A 15,391-nucleotide genomic window follows, 5' to 3' on the forward strand; every position below is an offset into this window, starting at 1 on the left:
GGTGTGTGTAAGCAGAGGGAGAGTCTGCTCTCTGGCGTCTCTCTAATAAGAACACTAATCCTATCTGATCAGGGTCCTACCCTTATGACCTCATTTAACCTTAATTACTTCCTCAGAGGCCTCATCTCTACACACTGCCACACTGGGGGCTCAACATATGAATATTTGGGGCATACAAACATTTAGTCCATAACAGTAACATACATACCTGTATAGAGTAAAATTATCTTCTGTTTCAAAGCTGGATTGATAGACCTCTGCTCAGGCAAATTTGTTTTTCCCATTTTGACTTCACTTCTTAGCTGGCAGGGTAGTCATAAATGAAAAAAGAGGCATAGGATGCAAAAAGATAATTACAGGATATTACCAGCCTTCTCCTGGCCACAGGTGGGGGTTGGACCTAAGCCCTGACACCCCACCCTCAATAATCTGTGCTTTAGGTCATCTTGCCAGACCCCTGGAACTACCCTAGTCCCTGTCCTTTACAACTCTTGTCTTGAAACAAGGGTACTCTAGAATCAATGTTATGTCCTCCTCCATTCAGATGTTGAAGTCCTAATCTCCAAGGTGATGGTTTAGGAGTTGGGGCCATTGGAGGTGATTAGGTCATGAGGGCAGAGCTCTCCCAGAACAGGATTAGTGCCCTCATAAAGGAGAGCCCAGAGAGCCCCCTTACCCTTTCTGCCCTGTGAGGTTATAATGAGAAGACGGCCGCCTGTGAATCAGGAAGAGGCTCTCACCAGACACCAAATCTACACACGGAGTTTAGACACCAACCTAAAACCATACAACATAGTATATATCAATACTTTTCGATTTTCCTCTAGGATGTAAGGAAAGCAAAAAATGTTTTGAGGCCACTGTTCTAAAGGCCCACATGTTTGGTTTTTCTCTTCTGTTCTGTGAGCTTCTCCTAGATCTCCCAGTCACTGCCTGCCCGAGTCAGGCATAGTGGCTCCCCGTTGCTGACAGAGAGGACCGAATGCCCCATGAGCCAATGACAAGTTGTCCTTAATTGTTATAATGTGTAAAATGCAATCTTAGTATTGATGCTCCTTCTTTTGTTGTGTGTGTGTGTGCATGCGCGCACGTGCGTGCATGTATGTATGTGTGTACTTGTGTCTCTCCTAATATATGCCAAGTACACTTCCTGGTGCTTCGGATACATTAGGGTAGAGAACAAAGATCCTTGCCTCTGAGGGAGGGGCTGGGAATGCGGTGTGCTTGTGCGTGTGTGTGCATGGGTGTGTGCCTGCATTGTTCACGTATGAGGTGGCAAAAGGCAGACAACTTTTAAAGGGCATAATAAACATACATTCGCATGCTACCTTTTGTTGGAAGGTGATAATTGCTATGGCAAAAAGAAAATGTCGAGGGGTGCCTGGCCGGCTCAGTGAGAAGAGCACGCAGCTATTGATCTCAGGGTCATGAGTTCAAGCCCCACATGAGGTGTAGAGATACTTAAACATACATAAATAAATAGACTTAAAAAAAAAATGTTAAGCAAGTTTGGGAGCGTGGGGAAGGAAGATGGTTGGGGTGTGATCTTAAATAAATGGTTGACTGTAGGCCTCCTTGAAAAGACAGCATTTGTGTACACAGCCAGGAAGGGAGGGATGAACCTGGAGGTAAGTGGGGAGAGTGTGCCGGACAGAGGGGAGAGCCCGTAACAAGGCCCTGAGGCCTGTGCACAAGTTGCATCAGGGTACCTGGGTGGTAACAGGGATGAGGCATTGAGGGCTTTGTTAGCAAGGATGGAGCAGTTAGGACTCATTTAGCGTTTTGGTTTGACAAGGACCCCCTTAAGCTAAATAGCGAATGTCCTGGGTGGGGGTGGTGGGCAGGGAGGCCTATTGGAAGGCTGTTGTCATCCAGTGAGAGGTGATGGTGGGAGGTGAGAGGGGTCCACCCCACTGAGACTAGGGCAGTGGCAGAGGAGGTCAAGTGTCACATCTGTCCCATTTCCTGATGCTTGGGATGTGGAGTGCAAGAGAAAGGAAAGGAATAATCTAGAAGGACTCTAGAATGATAACATACTAATTTAAAAAATATATATACCCCAAGTGTGTTCCTCTCTGCTACACTCTTACAAATCTGAGATTTGGAGCCACTTTTATAGAGGGAAGCTGTGGAATGTGGAGCATGTACATGAGGTCCTTTGGGACGATACTTGGAGCCTCCTTGGTTGCATGCTCTCCCGAAGCGTCTGAGGAGAACAACATGGAAAAGACAGTACTGAACCGAAGCGAATGGGATTTGACAATGGGTCGGATAATCCTCTTCTGAGAAATATCTCTGCCCAAAAGTGTATGAAAATGAAGGAAATAATCAATAGCAAAGTGTGTAAAAACCTATTTATACAACTTTAAACAGGCTTTTTTTTTTTAACCCTATCTTTTTCTTTTCCACACAGTCAGACAGAAGGGAAGTTCAACTTTGAACCAGACTACAAAGTCACCTGGAGCTGTAACACGGAAGACTACTTCAGGGAAGGAGAGAAGAAAAGGTACTTGGTTGTTGCTTCATCTGTAAATCACTTTCTCCTTTCATGGGCTCTGCATTCCTCCTACTGTACTAATTACCCCAAACAGAAAAACTCACATGGAGAGAAAGAAGACTCCATGTCTTATGGTTTCATATAAACCAAACACAGCACAGCTTAGCCATATCCACCAGAGGAATTTGTCTTTGGCACATTCAGCAAACCAAAATCGATTATGGGGTGTAGGTTGGTTTGGGGATATCTCTGCAGTGAACAGCCAGCAGGACCTGATAAATTCAGCTTGGAGACTTCTCTCCTACTCTCTTTGCTTAGAATCAGAAACAGAGTCATTTAGAGGTAATTTTAAGAAATTACCAACTCTAAAACCTCTGACTAAATGAAAGGAGAAGATATCCAAGTCTTTTTTTTTTTTTTTTTTTTTTTTAGGATTTTATTTACTTATTTGAGAGAGAGAGAGAGAGTGCGCACAAGCAGGGGCAGGGACAGAGGGAAAAGGAGAAGCAGACTTTCCACTGAGCAGGAACCCACCGTGGGGCTCTATCCCAGGACCCCAAGATCATGATCCAAGCCAAAGGCAGACGCTTTACCGACTGAATCACCCAGGTGGCTTTAAGTCTTTTTAAAAAATATTTATTTATTTAAGTAGTCTCTATACCCAGCATGGGCCTCGAACTCATGACCCTGAGATCAATAGCTGCATGCTCTGACTGAGCCAGCCAGGTGCCCTGAGAAGCTATCCAAGTCTTAAAGGTTCACAGCTAAGTGTTAGGGAAGCTGGGTTCTCTGCCCAGTGCTTGGCCTGGTGCCTGTGTCTCAGCACCCTATTCAGCAAATGGAGGAATTTGCACTCACAGCTTCCTAAATCCTACTCCAGCTTTAAGATGTTGAAGTTATAAAGACACAGCACCAGGTGATTGTTAGATGTATCATGAGCACAGTCTTTGGAACACTCTTTGTGGAGGCAACCTAAATTTGTGTTGTTTTTAGTCCATTTTATTTATTTACTTTTCTGTACAACTAGTGTGTGGAAGGTGACAGGCCCTTGCGATGTAGCTCTTTACCTTTTGCCTTTTTCTTCCTCTTTTGTGTGGTGTGGTCTTTTTCCTGTCCTTGAATTATTCTTGTATCTCCCCTGTGAAATCTGAATTAGATAAATACAAATTCCTTTGATCTAAAAAGCCAAATGGAAATGGAAAGTGGGACAGTTTATCAGACCTGTCTCTGTCATCTGGTATAAATACAGTCTTTCCATTGTATAGTGCTAGTAGATTTTGCAAAATCTATTAAAAGAAAAAAAAAAAAAGATGAAGAACCCTGCTAGGTTATCATTTGTTTTAGATACCATTTGGGGATATTTTCAACTAAAAATAATTTTGGAGGATTTCGTTGGGATTTCTGTGGGGATGAGGTCCCAGGCATCCCTGGGTCTCTAGTTCTAACTCTGCATCTAGACCTCATAGAAAGTGGTAACGAGGATAAAGACTGAATGTGTGCCTCATGCTGTGCAGTTAACTTGACATTGCAGAGGGGCACCTGGGTGGCTCAGTGGTTGAGCCTTTGGCTCAGGTCATGGTCCCAGGGTCCTGGAATCGAGTCCTGCATGAGGCTCCCCATAAGGAGCCTGCTTCTCCCTCTGCCTATGTCTCTGCCTCTCTCTCTGTATCTCTCATGAATAAATAAATAAAACCTTAAAAAAAAAAACCCACCTTGATATTTCAGGAAAGGCCAAAATCTCTCTGGGAACTTCAAGGTTTCTCAAGGCTGGAGAGAAACTCTGACTAATTCTATTTGTTGAAACTCCCTGCTTAAAAAAATTTTTTTTAAGTTAATTAATGGCAAAGAAGGTTAAAAAAGTTGCATAGCACTCTAAGTCTTTATGTTTAACAAGCTAACTCTTCTAATATATGTAAAAACAGAACGCCTGTGTAACTCCAGTAGGCAATGACTGCAGAGTCTGAATACAGTCGTGAATGACTCCACCCATGTGCCATTCCCCATCCTAGACTTCCAAGCCTCCACCTCCATGTAGGCCCTGGAGATGTTAAACCCCCACAGAAGGTAGATAGTTTGAGGGAAAAGTCAAAAAGAAAACAATACAACTGTCCCTTCAGCTTTTGAATAACAGCTATGTTGAGGCCCAGGTCATAATAATACCTTTCAGCTGTTAAAACCTGGCACAGAAATATCAGACTTGCCTCTTCTGACCTTACACAATAGAAATATATTGTCCCACAGTCCTGGGCTCTGGAAGTCAAGATCTAGATGTTGGCAGGGTTGATTCCTTTTGGAGGCTCTGAGGGACAGTGGTTTGCTGGCAATCTGGTGTTTTCTTGGCTTACAGATGCATCACTCTGACCTTCGCCTTCATGTTCCCCAGGGATTCTGTATGTGTCTGTGTCCAATTTTCCCCTTTTTATAAGGACACCAGTCATACTGGATTAGGGGCCAAGTCTAGTCCAACATGACCTCATCTTAACTAATTACATGTGCCTTGACCTTACTTCCAAATAAGGTCATATTCTGAGGAACTGGGAGTTAGGACTTCAACACAGGAATTTTGGGAGGGGACACAATTCAACTAATAACAAGAGTGCTCAGAATGTAGTTTATAAACAGGATGCACACCTAGGAAAACAGCCACACAACGCAGCATTTGCCAAGCGCCGAACATGGACACTGGGTTCAGAGAAAGGCATCCTTCCTGGGAAAGGAAGTGGGGAGAGGCTTATGTGAACAACCTAGAAGTTGACATGTGGAAAGAAAGGACTTACAGGTGGAAGGATTTAAGAAGGGACGGAGGGCTTAATTATGCAAGCCCATGAACCTACAAAGTTTAGTTGAAACAAGAGGATGTGGGAGAGTGAACCTGGCAAAAAGGGTAGGTCACATTAAGGAAGATTTTGCAGGTCAGGCCAAGAGTTGGGACTTAATCCAGTAGACAATGGGAGCCATTAAAGTCTTTTGTCTCCCCAGGATCCTGTGCCTCAAATCAGTAGGAAAGCCTGTCCCTGATCCAGATTTATTTTATAGCTTATTGTCAGAGCAGACCATTTTTATGCTTTCCAGAATTCACAAAGCAAATAAAAAAAATAGCTTCCCACACTGGATAATTACTTTCACAGTCAAAAGGTGTTTGGTTGGAGGTGAGTTTGGACTTTGGTAGAAGAATTCTATTTGTTTCACAATAAAGGGTCAGACTGAGTGGATTTATATCAACCTCTTGAGGGTGGAGTCCAGATGGTTTCCATTTGGTCCCAATTGGAAACAGCCAAACTATTTTTATGCTTGCCCCTTTGTGGATGGGAGGCTTTGGCCTGATGCTCGGAAAGTTAAACTCATCATACTGTATGAGTCAAAACCCCCATTCAGAAGCCTGACACCCTTTATTATTCTTCCTCAAATGTATAATTACAAGAACCTGACAATTTTACATTTAGCAGCCCATTGTAAGTGGATAGAAGAGGAAAAGTACTCCATTCTATGCCTGCAGAATTTAGACATCTGTTTGTCCAAGCCAGTCTGCCTCAAAGCAGCGCTGAACATGAAGATTCATTAGATCAGTGGTTCTCAAACTTGAGCAGCATCAGAAACACCCAGAAGGCTTGTTAAAATGCAGATTGCTGGGCCCTGCCCCACACTGCTGGATCTGTAGGTTGGGGTAAGGCTGGAAAGTTGGCATTTCTATCAGGTTCCCAAGTGATGTTGATACTGTTAGCCCAGGGTCCCACTTTGAGAACCACTGCTTTAGAATGAAAAGAAAATCAGATTACCTAGTCTTACTTTGTTCAGTGAAGAAAATCAGAGGGCAGAAAGAAGCTCCTAGATGCCTCTTCTCTGCAATGGAGACCACAGAACAGAGGGGACCCAGGCCTGTTTCTGCCTCCAGCTACTCTGTGTCTTCCAGATCTAACGTGGCCCATGTCTGAGCCCCATGGCTCTGTACCAGGGGTCTGTGGGAATTGGGATCCTGGACCTGGAGGGTGGTTAATACTCAAGTGAGTGATGTAGGCCCCATCAGACCCATAAAGAGCCAGAAGATGGCTTATCACTGGAGGTCACTGAAAGGTCATCAGAATAGTCATCTGCAGATAGATAGCTTCCCTGAGCCCCACTCAGCCAGTCCTGCTGTGTCACCTCAAGGCCCCAAAAGTTTCTGAAAGACTCAGCAAGGACTCAGGCATGTCCTGTCACTGGGGCCTACTCTGTTTCCTAGACCAAACTCCATACCATAGTTCCTAGGATTGTCTTAATTCTCAAGGATTTAGGACTGGGAGGGCCAGTACATGACTTAGACATATACTAGGAGCAAAATCCAACCATAAAACGGTCAGTGCACAAGCTTGGGATCAATCAGACCTTTGCTACAGTACCGATGCCACCCAAGTGCCAAATTCCCTTCCCCAAATAAGGCATTATTGTTTATAACATAGCCATGGTCCATAGGAATACTATGGCATTAAGGAATGCAAGGGCCAGGTTCAAAAGACAAGATGTAATCTTCAAGACAGCTTTATTAGTTCCAAATCAGGAAGTTACTGATTATAATCCTGAGATTGTTTTACTTGGGGATTTTATCCTGGAATGATAGCCAAATAGTGGAAACCTTTGTGGACAGGTTCCAAGGTCCAAGGTGTGAATCATCCAACACTAATTACACTTTGCTTCCTTAAGTACCGCAATCAAGCTAACAGAGTTTCTGTTCTGGTGTATAAATGTCTGGTCTTTACACAGGAAATCACACATGTTCCTTGTTGATGGAAAGAAGCTATTTCAAACAAGTCTTTTTAAAAAATCAACTTTATTAAGAAGAAGGTCCTATCAGGACCTGGCATCCACAGTTGAACATTTGAGTACACCTTAAGCAAAATAATCTGATGTCCAACAGAATGTGTGATGCCACCTGTTCTGGTGGTTTCAGGAGAGGCCAGAAAGTGAAAGAGAAGATGAGGAGCCTCTCCAGGGGAACTTCTGGTTCCGTGAAAGTTTACATTTGACCTTTGAGTGCAGGCCCACATAGGAAATAGAGCTCTCACTAGGAGAACTGAGAAGAGGTTCATCAACCGGGGAAGAGAGGGCATTCTAGGCAAAGGGGACCACATGAGCAAAGGGTCAGGGGGTGAAAGTGCCCAGAGTGTTCAATGCATGTACGTATGGGGAATTTGATGTTCACTGCAGAGTGGTCATTGGGAGAGTGACTGGAGGTATAGCTGACAAGGCCAGTGGACCTATGTAGCCCAAAGCCATGAATGTTGTTGAGTTAGGCTTTCTCCTGCGTGCAGAGCGGGAGCCATGATTCCTCTGAAGCAAGACAGGGACATGATGAGAATGGGATTTTTTAAAAGAACCTTGACAGCATTGCAGAATATGCTTTAGAAAGAGGAACATCTGGATGATGGGAGACCAGTTTGGAGGCTATTACAGTAGATCAGACAAAAGAAGATAAAAGGCAGAACACAGAGTTCAGTGATAGATAGTCCAGATTTTTTTTGGAGGGAAATTTTATGGGTCTGGATAGCCAGTTCAAGGAGGGTGATAAGAAGGATTCTGAAGTCAGGGACAATTGGTGGACCTTGGCAAGCAACCAGAGAGAAAATGGGAAGAAGCACAAGGCTGGGTGAGTCCATATGGATCTGTGAAGTGGCTTCCAGAGGAGGTGTACAGCTGTCACAAATATGTATCTGATCCTTAGGAGGCAATGGCAGAAGGGGAGATCCCTAACACAAGGAGGTTCTCCCCCAGGGGACTCTCATTCTAGTGTTTTAGTGACTTTAAATATCCAGAAATGAAGCTGAGACAATAGGCAGTAATATTTATTACTAAGTGTACTAAGTTCCTCTATTTCACCACTCTTCCCAGTTGACCTTTACAGTACAACTAGGAAATGAGTATTATGATCTCTATTAGAGCAATGAAGAAATTTGGGTTCCGAGAAGTTAAGTGGCTTTCTGGGGAGTCACACAGCATTTTTCAGAGAGAGGCATTATACCCAGAGATTCTCTTTCTCTACACCATCCTGCCTCTCAGGCACAACTGAATTTGCTATGCCACCACTAAGTTTTCTGAGACAGAGGGGAGTAAATTAAAGTGGTCATTGTCAGGGGCAGCTGGGTGGCTCAGTCAGCTAAGCATTGGACTCTCAATTTCAGCTCAGCTCTGGATCTCAGGGTTCTGAGGTAGAGCCCCACATTGGGCCAAGCATCAAGCTCCATGCTGGGTGTGGAACCTGCTTAAGATGATTCTCTCTGTCTCTCCCCTTTCTCCCTCTCTCTCCTTCTCTTAAAAAAAAAAAAAAAAGTAGTCATTGTCAGCTTGTTTTTGTTTTAAAGAAATGTTAAGTAAAAATAGGTTGGGGTGAATACAGCTGGGGTGGATCAAGTATTCCCGGGGGCTGAGCATGTACTCACCCTTACTCTGAGGAATTTGTTTTCCATTCAGAGAAAAGAATTTGGTTCTGTTTGAATTTTGGATGCAGGCCCAAAGGAGGAAATCCCTGTACTAAGCAGCATCAGCTTTCCTACCATCTAACAGGGCACTGTGACTCACTAAATTCTGCAGAATGGTTTGGACTTGCACTTCCCAAACTGGTTATTTTTCATGAGCAGAGATGACACACATGGTGATCTTATTTACCACCAATGGGAGGGAGATTTGGATTGTTTCTCCCCATGAGGGTGCAAGTTGTACCAGGCCAATCACAGACCCAGAAGCTCTCTTCTTCTCCAATGGCACACATTTGCACTGCACTGGCTCAGTTGGTGGGGTGGCAGGGGTAGACTGGCAAAAGCTGTTTCTTTCCTTGCAAAGCTTGGCAGTGGCACAGGAATTTGGCCTTTGGCCTCCACCCCACTGGCCTTGTGTTTCATCACTGCTGCTTTCTGGCAAAAAAAGGGGCAAAAAGAAACGAGTGCCACATGTAATCAATATCCACATCATGAATCATTTTGAGCAGTAAACTTAACTTTTCAAAGGCATTTATATTTGTAAAGAGATTTTATATATAGAAAAGACATATTCTATTCATGTTCATGAATGGTCTCAAGGCATTATTGGCTACACTATACATGGAAAAACAATGAACAGCAAGATAAAAGTTTCCACAATATGATTGCATTCTGTACTCTTTTACTCATTGATTCATTCATTGGTTCAGCAGTTATTAAATACCCACAATGTGCCAGAAACTGTTATAATATATTAGCACTGTCAAATTATTCATAACAGCTGTCATTTGCCATCATCCCCATGTCCTGGATGTAAGAACAAATACATTTGGGCAAGTTATGTTTAGTCCCAATGAAACTAAATGATGAGCTAATTTTCATCCCTCCAACTATGTTTGAAGGAAAATAAGTCCTGTCTATTTCTCTCAACAATCCAAAGGATTAGATTTGTAATCAAAGAAACCAATGAATCTCTTTTTATTTATTTATTTATTATTTATTTATTTATTTTTGTATATTTTTTTACTGGAGTTCGATTTGCCAACATATAGTATAACACCTGGTGCTCATCCCGTCAAGTGCCCCGCTCAGTGCCCATCACCCAGTCACCCCATCCCCATGCCCACCTCCCTTTCCACCACCCCTTGTTTGTTTCCCAGAGTTAGGAGTCTCTCATGTTTTGTCTCCCTCTCTGATATTTCCCACTCATTTTCTCTCTTTTCCCCTATAATCCCTTTCACTATTTTTTTATATTCCCCGTATGAATGAGACCATATATGTTTGTCCTTCTCCGATTGACTTACTTCACTTAGCATAATACCCTCCAGTTCCATCCACATCGAAGCAAATGGTGGGTATTTGTCATTTCTAATGGCTGAGGAATATTTCATTGTATACATAAACCACATCTTCTTTATCCATTCATCTTTTGTGGACACTGAGGCTCCTTCCACAGTTTGGCTATTGTGGACGTTGCTGCTATAAACATTGGGGTGCTCGTGTCCTGCCATTTAACTGCATCTGTATCTTTGGGGTAAATCCTCAATAGTGCAATTGCTGGGTCGTAGGGCAGGTCTATTTTTAACTCTTTGAGGAACCTCCACACAGTTTTCCAGAGTGGCTGCACCAGTTCACATTCCCACCAACAAGCAAGAGGGTTCACCTTTCTTCACATCCTCTCCAAAATTTGTTGTTTTCTGTCTTGTTATTTTTCACTGGTGTGAGGTGGTATCTCGTTGTGGTTTTGATTTGCCATCCCTGATGGCAAGGGATGTAGAGCATTTTCTCATGTGCTTGTTGGCCATGTGTAGGTCTTCTTTGGAGAAATTTCTGTTCATGTCTTTTGCCCATTTCATGACTGGATTGTCTGTTTCTTTGCTGTTGAGTTTTAAAAGTTCTTTATAGATCTTGGATACTAGCCCTTTATCTGATATGTCACTTGCAAATATCTTCTCACATTCTGTAGGTTGTCTTTTAGTTTTGTTGACTGTTTCTTTTGCTGTGCAGAGCTTTTTATCTTGATTAAATCCCAATAGTTCATTTTTTGCTTTTATTTCCCTTGCCTTCATAGACATATCTTGCAAGAAGTTGCTGTGGCCAAGTTCAAAAAGGATCTTGCCTGTGTTCTCCTCTAGGATTTTGATGGATTCTTGTCTCACAATTAGATCTTTCATCCATTTTGAGTTTATCTTTGTGTATGGTGAAAGAGAGTGGTCTAGTTTCATTCTTCTGCATGTGGATGTCCAATTTTCCCAGCACCATTTATTGAAGAGACTGTCCTTTTTCCAGTGGATAGTCTTTCCTGCTTTGTCAAATATTAGTTGACCATAGAGTTGAGGGTCCATTTCTGGGTTCTCTATTCTGTTCTACTGATCTATGTGTCTGTTTTTGCGCCAATACCACACTGCCTTAAGATGATCACAGCTTTGTAGTACAGCTTGAAATCTGACATTGTGATATCCCCGACTCTGGTTTTCTTTTTCAATATTCCCCTGGCTACTCGGGGTCTTTTGAATCTCTTTTAAAAGCATACTTTTTTTTTTTAAACTGGCACACTAGAATGGGCCAAAGTCCAGATTTCTCACCTTTCCCTAAAAAGTCATTTCCCATTCATGACTTGAAAACTTATACTTAGTTATCATTGACTCTTCTCTCTTCTTAGCTCTTCCTATGCACTAGATAACATTCACTTCATGTTAGCTTCAAAAGGGCAGGGAGTTTTGTTTCTTTTGTTCCCTGTTGGGTTTCCAGCCTGGCATATAGTAAAGCTCAAAAATATTTGTCGAATGCTGAATGAAATCAAGTACAAAAAATCCCATCCACCCTTTGGTTAGGTTCTTAAGTCAGCATATTAGGCAGAATTAGTTTATAGCTAAGTAATTATTTATAATTCCTTAAACTGCCTACACAATAAACATATAGGTATATTATTTCTAAGTCCTGTGCAGTTTCTGGCCAGCTTTGGAACAGATCATTATTTGTCAGTTAAGCCCCAGATGAAGTAGTCAGCTAGTGTTTAGGGGGTTATATTGTATATAACTTTGAATAGTTGGAAGCCTCTGGGAAGCCATCTGGCTTTGAGACCAGATTCAGATCTCTCATCTCACACTTACTGAGTGGATGAGCTGACATTATGTCTATGGCTATTTCTCCTTTTCCATCCTCTTCCTGTCTTTTTCTTCGCCAAACTCTTAAATTTGAACTGGTATAATTAAATGTGTACGTATGCCTTGCTGCAGCACTGACACTGAACTTTATGAAAGCTGAATAGACCAATGGGGATGAATCAGACTCCAAGACCACTGACCTCAGTCAGGAAGTCCACAAAGGCAAGATGGTTCTTTCTCCTTCAAATTTGCTCTTCCAGGGCTCAAAAAATGTGACAGCTTTGCAGGTTCTTTTAAAGAGCTGAATCCCTGGATAAGGACTCTCACTTCCCCAGGATCAGTGGGCAGCTCATTTATCTTCTACCAGGAAATTTCTAAAGACATTGATTTTCCTCTTTAGCCAAAGTAAAGGTAACAGTCTAAATCTTAAGTGAGATTTCCTTTCATACAGAGCAATCTGGTGCTTGCTATGGTAAAGAATAAAGTAAAGAATAAAGTATTTTTTTAAAGGAGTTCTTAAATTGTATGTATTTCCTTCATTATACTGCAAAATGCATCTACTCACACCAGTCAAATAAGTACAGTTTTAAAAAAAATAAGATCAACTTAGCTGGTGGCAAATGGGGGAGCTATTGTCTAAAAATAATAAAATATTATTTTCTGATAGGAATCAAGAAAAAGATGAAAGATTTGACTGAAGCTGGTCCTTGGTTAGTGAAATTGTATTTGGCAGATAATGGCATAGATGGAAAAGGAAAAGAAGGAGAAAATGGCTTGTTGGAATTCACTCAGATTTTAATGTGGTGAGTAGAAAAGAGGTTTTATTTGTTCGCGTTCTAAAACTAGATGCTTGGTTTAAATCGTAGGGGCAATGATTTAATTACAATTCATTTTATTTTATTTTATTTTTTAAAAAAGATTTTATTTATTCATTTAGAAACACAGAAAGAGAGGCAGAAACACAGGCAGAGAGAGAAGCAGTCTCTCTGCCCAGAGCCCGATGCGGGACTCGATCCGAGGACCCCCAGATCACGACCTGAGCCAAAGGCAGACGCTCAACCACTGAGCTACCCAGGTGTCCCTGCAATTTGTTTTAATTGAAACAGTGCCAAATGAGGTTTTTCAGCTCTGAGAGGGAAGCAGCGACCCACCTGTGATCTTAAGGGAAGGCCTGAAATCATATAAATGGCATGGCAGTTGTATATGAGCCCACAAAGGAGCTCCAAAGACCTCACTAGAAACCCCATTTAATGAAGTTGGCAACTGAGGTAAGGCAGGAGTTATGAGCTCCAGATTTTTCTTCCCTAAAGTCAGCCATGTGACCTAAGAAAGAAAGGCAGCCTACTCAAGAGTGAATACTATTTTTTTATTACAAAGTTGTCTCAATCTACCTAGGCAGAAAAACAGAGCTTTTCTCAAAAGCTTCTGGAAAACAGAATATTTCCTTGCCATATTTATGCTGCAACCTTGGACATCTCTTTGCCCAGCTCTCCTGAATTCCATACCCAGTGGGCTAAGCCACAGTGAGCATTTGCAGCACTGTAGGAAAGCTTGCTCAGTGGAAGGCTCCAGGTTATACCATCTTAGACATCAGTACTGACAGTACCTTAGGGCAATGAAAGACAACAGAACAGAACTAAGATTTGAGACTTGAGGGCTAGATTGATGGCTATTTATTTTAGAGAAAAAATATCCTTTTTTAAATAAACTTCTTTATTTAGGAAAGTTGGGAATTTCCAACTTGGATACCTTGGCTGCTGTTTTTTTTGTTTTGTTTTGAGAGAGAGAGAGAGAGAGGCAGAGACACAGGCAGAGGGAGAAGCAGGCTCCATGCAGGAAGCCCGACATGGGACTCAATCCTGGGTCTCCAGGATCAGGCCCCAGGCTGAAGGCAGCACTAAACCGCTGAGCCACCTGGGCTGCCCGGCTGCTGTTTTTATAATAGTTATATTAATAAATGTCATTTTATTTCCCTCTTAGTATATTGGTAGATTTAATACATTGCTGATATATTATCTTTTTAGTATATTGCTAACATTTTGTTAGGAGTTTTCACATCTGTGTTCATCAGGGATATTGCTGCTTACTTTTCTTGTAATGTTTTCCTTTGTTATTGGGATCAAGGTGATTTTGGCCTTACAGAATGAGTTACGTTCCCCCCTTTTCTATTTTATGAAAGAACTTATATTAGAATGGGCATTATTTTATCTTTAAATATTTGCTAGAATTCACCAGTGAAGACATCTGGACTTGGAGTTTTCTTTATGGGAAGATTTTTTTAACTACAAATTTAATTTTGTTAATAGATGGAAGGCTATCCTGGTTATTGTGGGAGGGGGGTGTTATATCTTTATATCTTTTAAGCAATTGGTTCATTTTGGCTAAGTTTTCAAATTTATTGTCTTAAATTTATTCATAATGTTTCCTTCTCATCATTTTCCTATTTGGAGGATCTGTAGTGATGTCTCCTCTCTTGTGCTTAATATTGATAATTTGTTTTCTCTCTTTTTTCCCCAATCAACATGATTAGAATTTTATCAATTTTATTGATCATCTCAAAGAACTTGCTTTTGGTTTCCTCTAATATTTTAATTTTTTCAATATCAATGACTTATACTCTTATTTTTATTATTTAACTTTATTCTATTTCCCCTGAGTTTAATGTGCTCTTCTCTTTATTAAGATAGAAGCTTAAGTTTTTTATTTTAAACTTTCTGTATTTCTAATGTAAATAGTTATATTATTAACACTAAGCATTTTTTCATTGCATCTTGCAAATTTTGATATGTCATATTTTTATTGTCATTAAGTCAAACTATTTTCTAATTTCCCTTTTGATTTCTTTGACATATGGGTTATTTAAGAGTTCTGTTTAGTTTCTACATATTTGTAAATTTTTCAAATATTTTTTTCTGGTTGATTTCTAATGAAATTATGCTGTGATTAGAGAACATACTTGTTTTTGGCCCAGATTATCATCTATCTTGGTGAATGTTCCATGTGCACTTGTAAAGAATGTGTATTCAACTATTTTTCGATGGAATGTTAATAAATGTCAGTTAGGTCCAGTTGTTTGGCAGCATTGTTATGGTTTTCTATATCTTTACAAATTTTCTATTTACTTGTTCTATCAATTATTGAGAGAGGGGTAATTGTGACTTTGTATCTCCTTGCAATTTAATCAGTTTTGCTTCATGTGGTTTTTAAAAAGATTTATTTTATTTATTTTTTAGAGAGAGTGGGAGAGAAAGAGAGCAGGAGGAGGGGAGCATGTGAGCAGAGGCAGGGGCAGAGCGAGAGGGAGAGAATCTCAAACAGACTCCCTGCTGAGTGCAGAGCCC

The 15,391-nt window shown here is 41.3% G+C and overlaps 1 protein-coding gene across 5 annotated transcripts in view; it reads left to right on the forward strand.

Annotated features, from left to right (window-relative positions):
- Positions 1-15,391, forward strand: part of LOC121478607 — a 49,385-nt gene that overhangs the window by 15,827 nt on the left and 18,167 nt on the right. For all 5 annotated transcript variants that reach the window (XR_005984551.1, XR_005984552.1, XM_041733711.1 and 2 more), the window contains 2 exons: positions 2,414-2,506; positions 12,718-12,853. Coding sequence is in view for 3 of the 5 variants with exons in the window: in XM_041733711.1 (XP_041589645.1) it covers positions 2,414-2,506; positions 12,718-12,853 (229 nt within the window). In the remaining 2 variants the exon portion in view is untranslated. The remainder of the gene's footprint in view (positions 1-2,413; positions 2,507-12,717; positions 12,854-15,391) is intronic.

This window comes from Vulpes lagopus, chromosome 19, assembly GCF_018345385.1.
Source record: "Vulpes lagopus strain Blue_001 chromosome 19, ASM1834538v1, whole genome shotgun sequence".
In the NCBI taxonomy this organism is placed as follows: Eukaryota; Metazoa; Chordata; class Mammalia; order Carnivora; family Canidae; genus Vulpes; species Vulpes lagopus.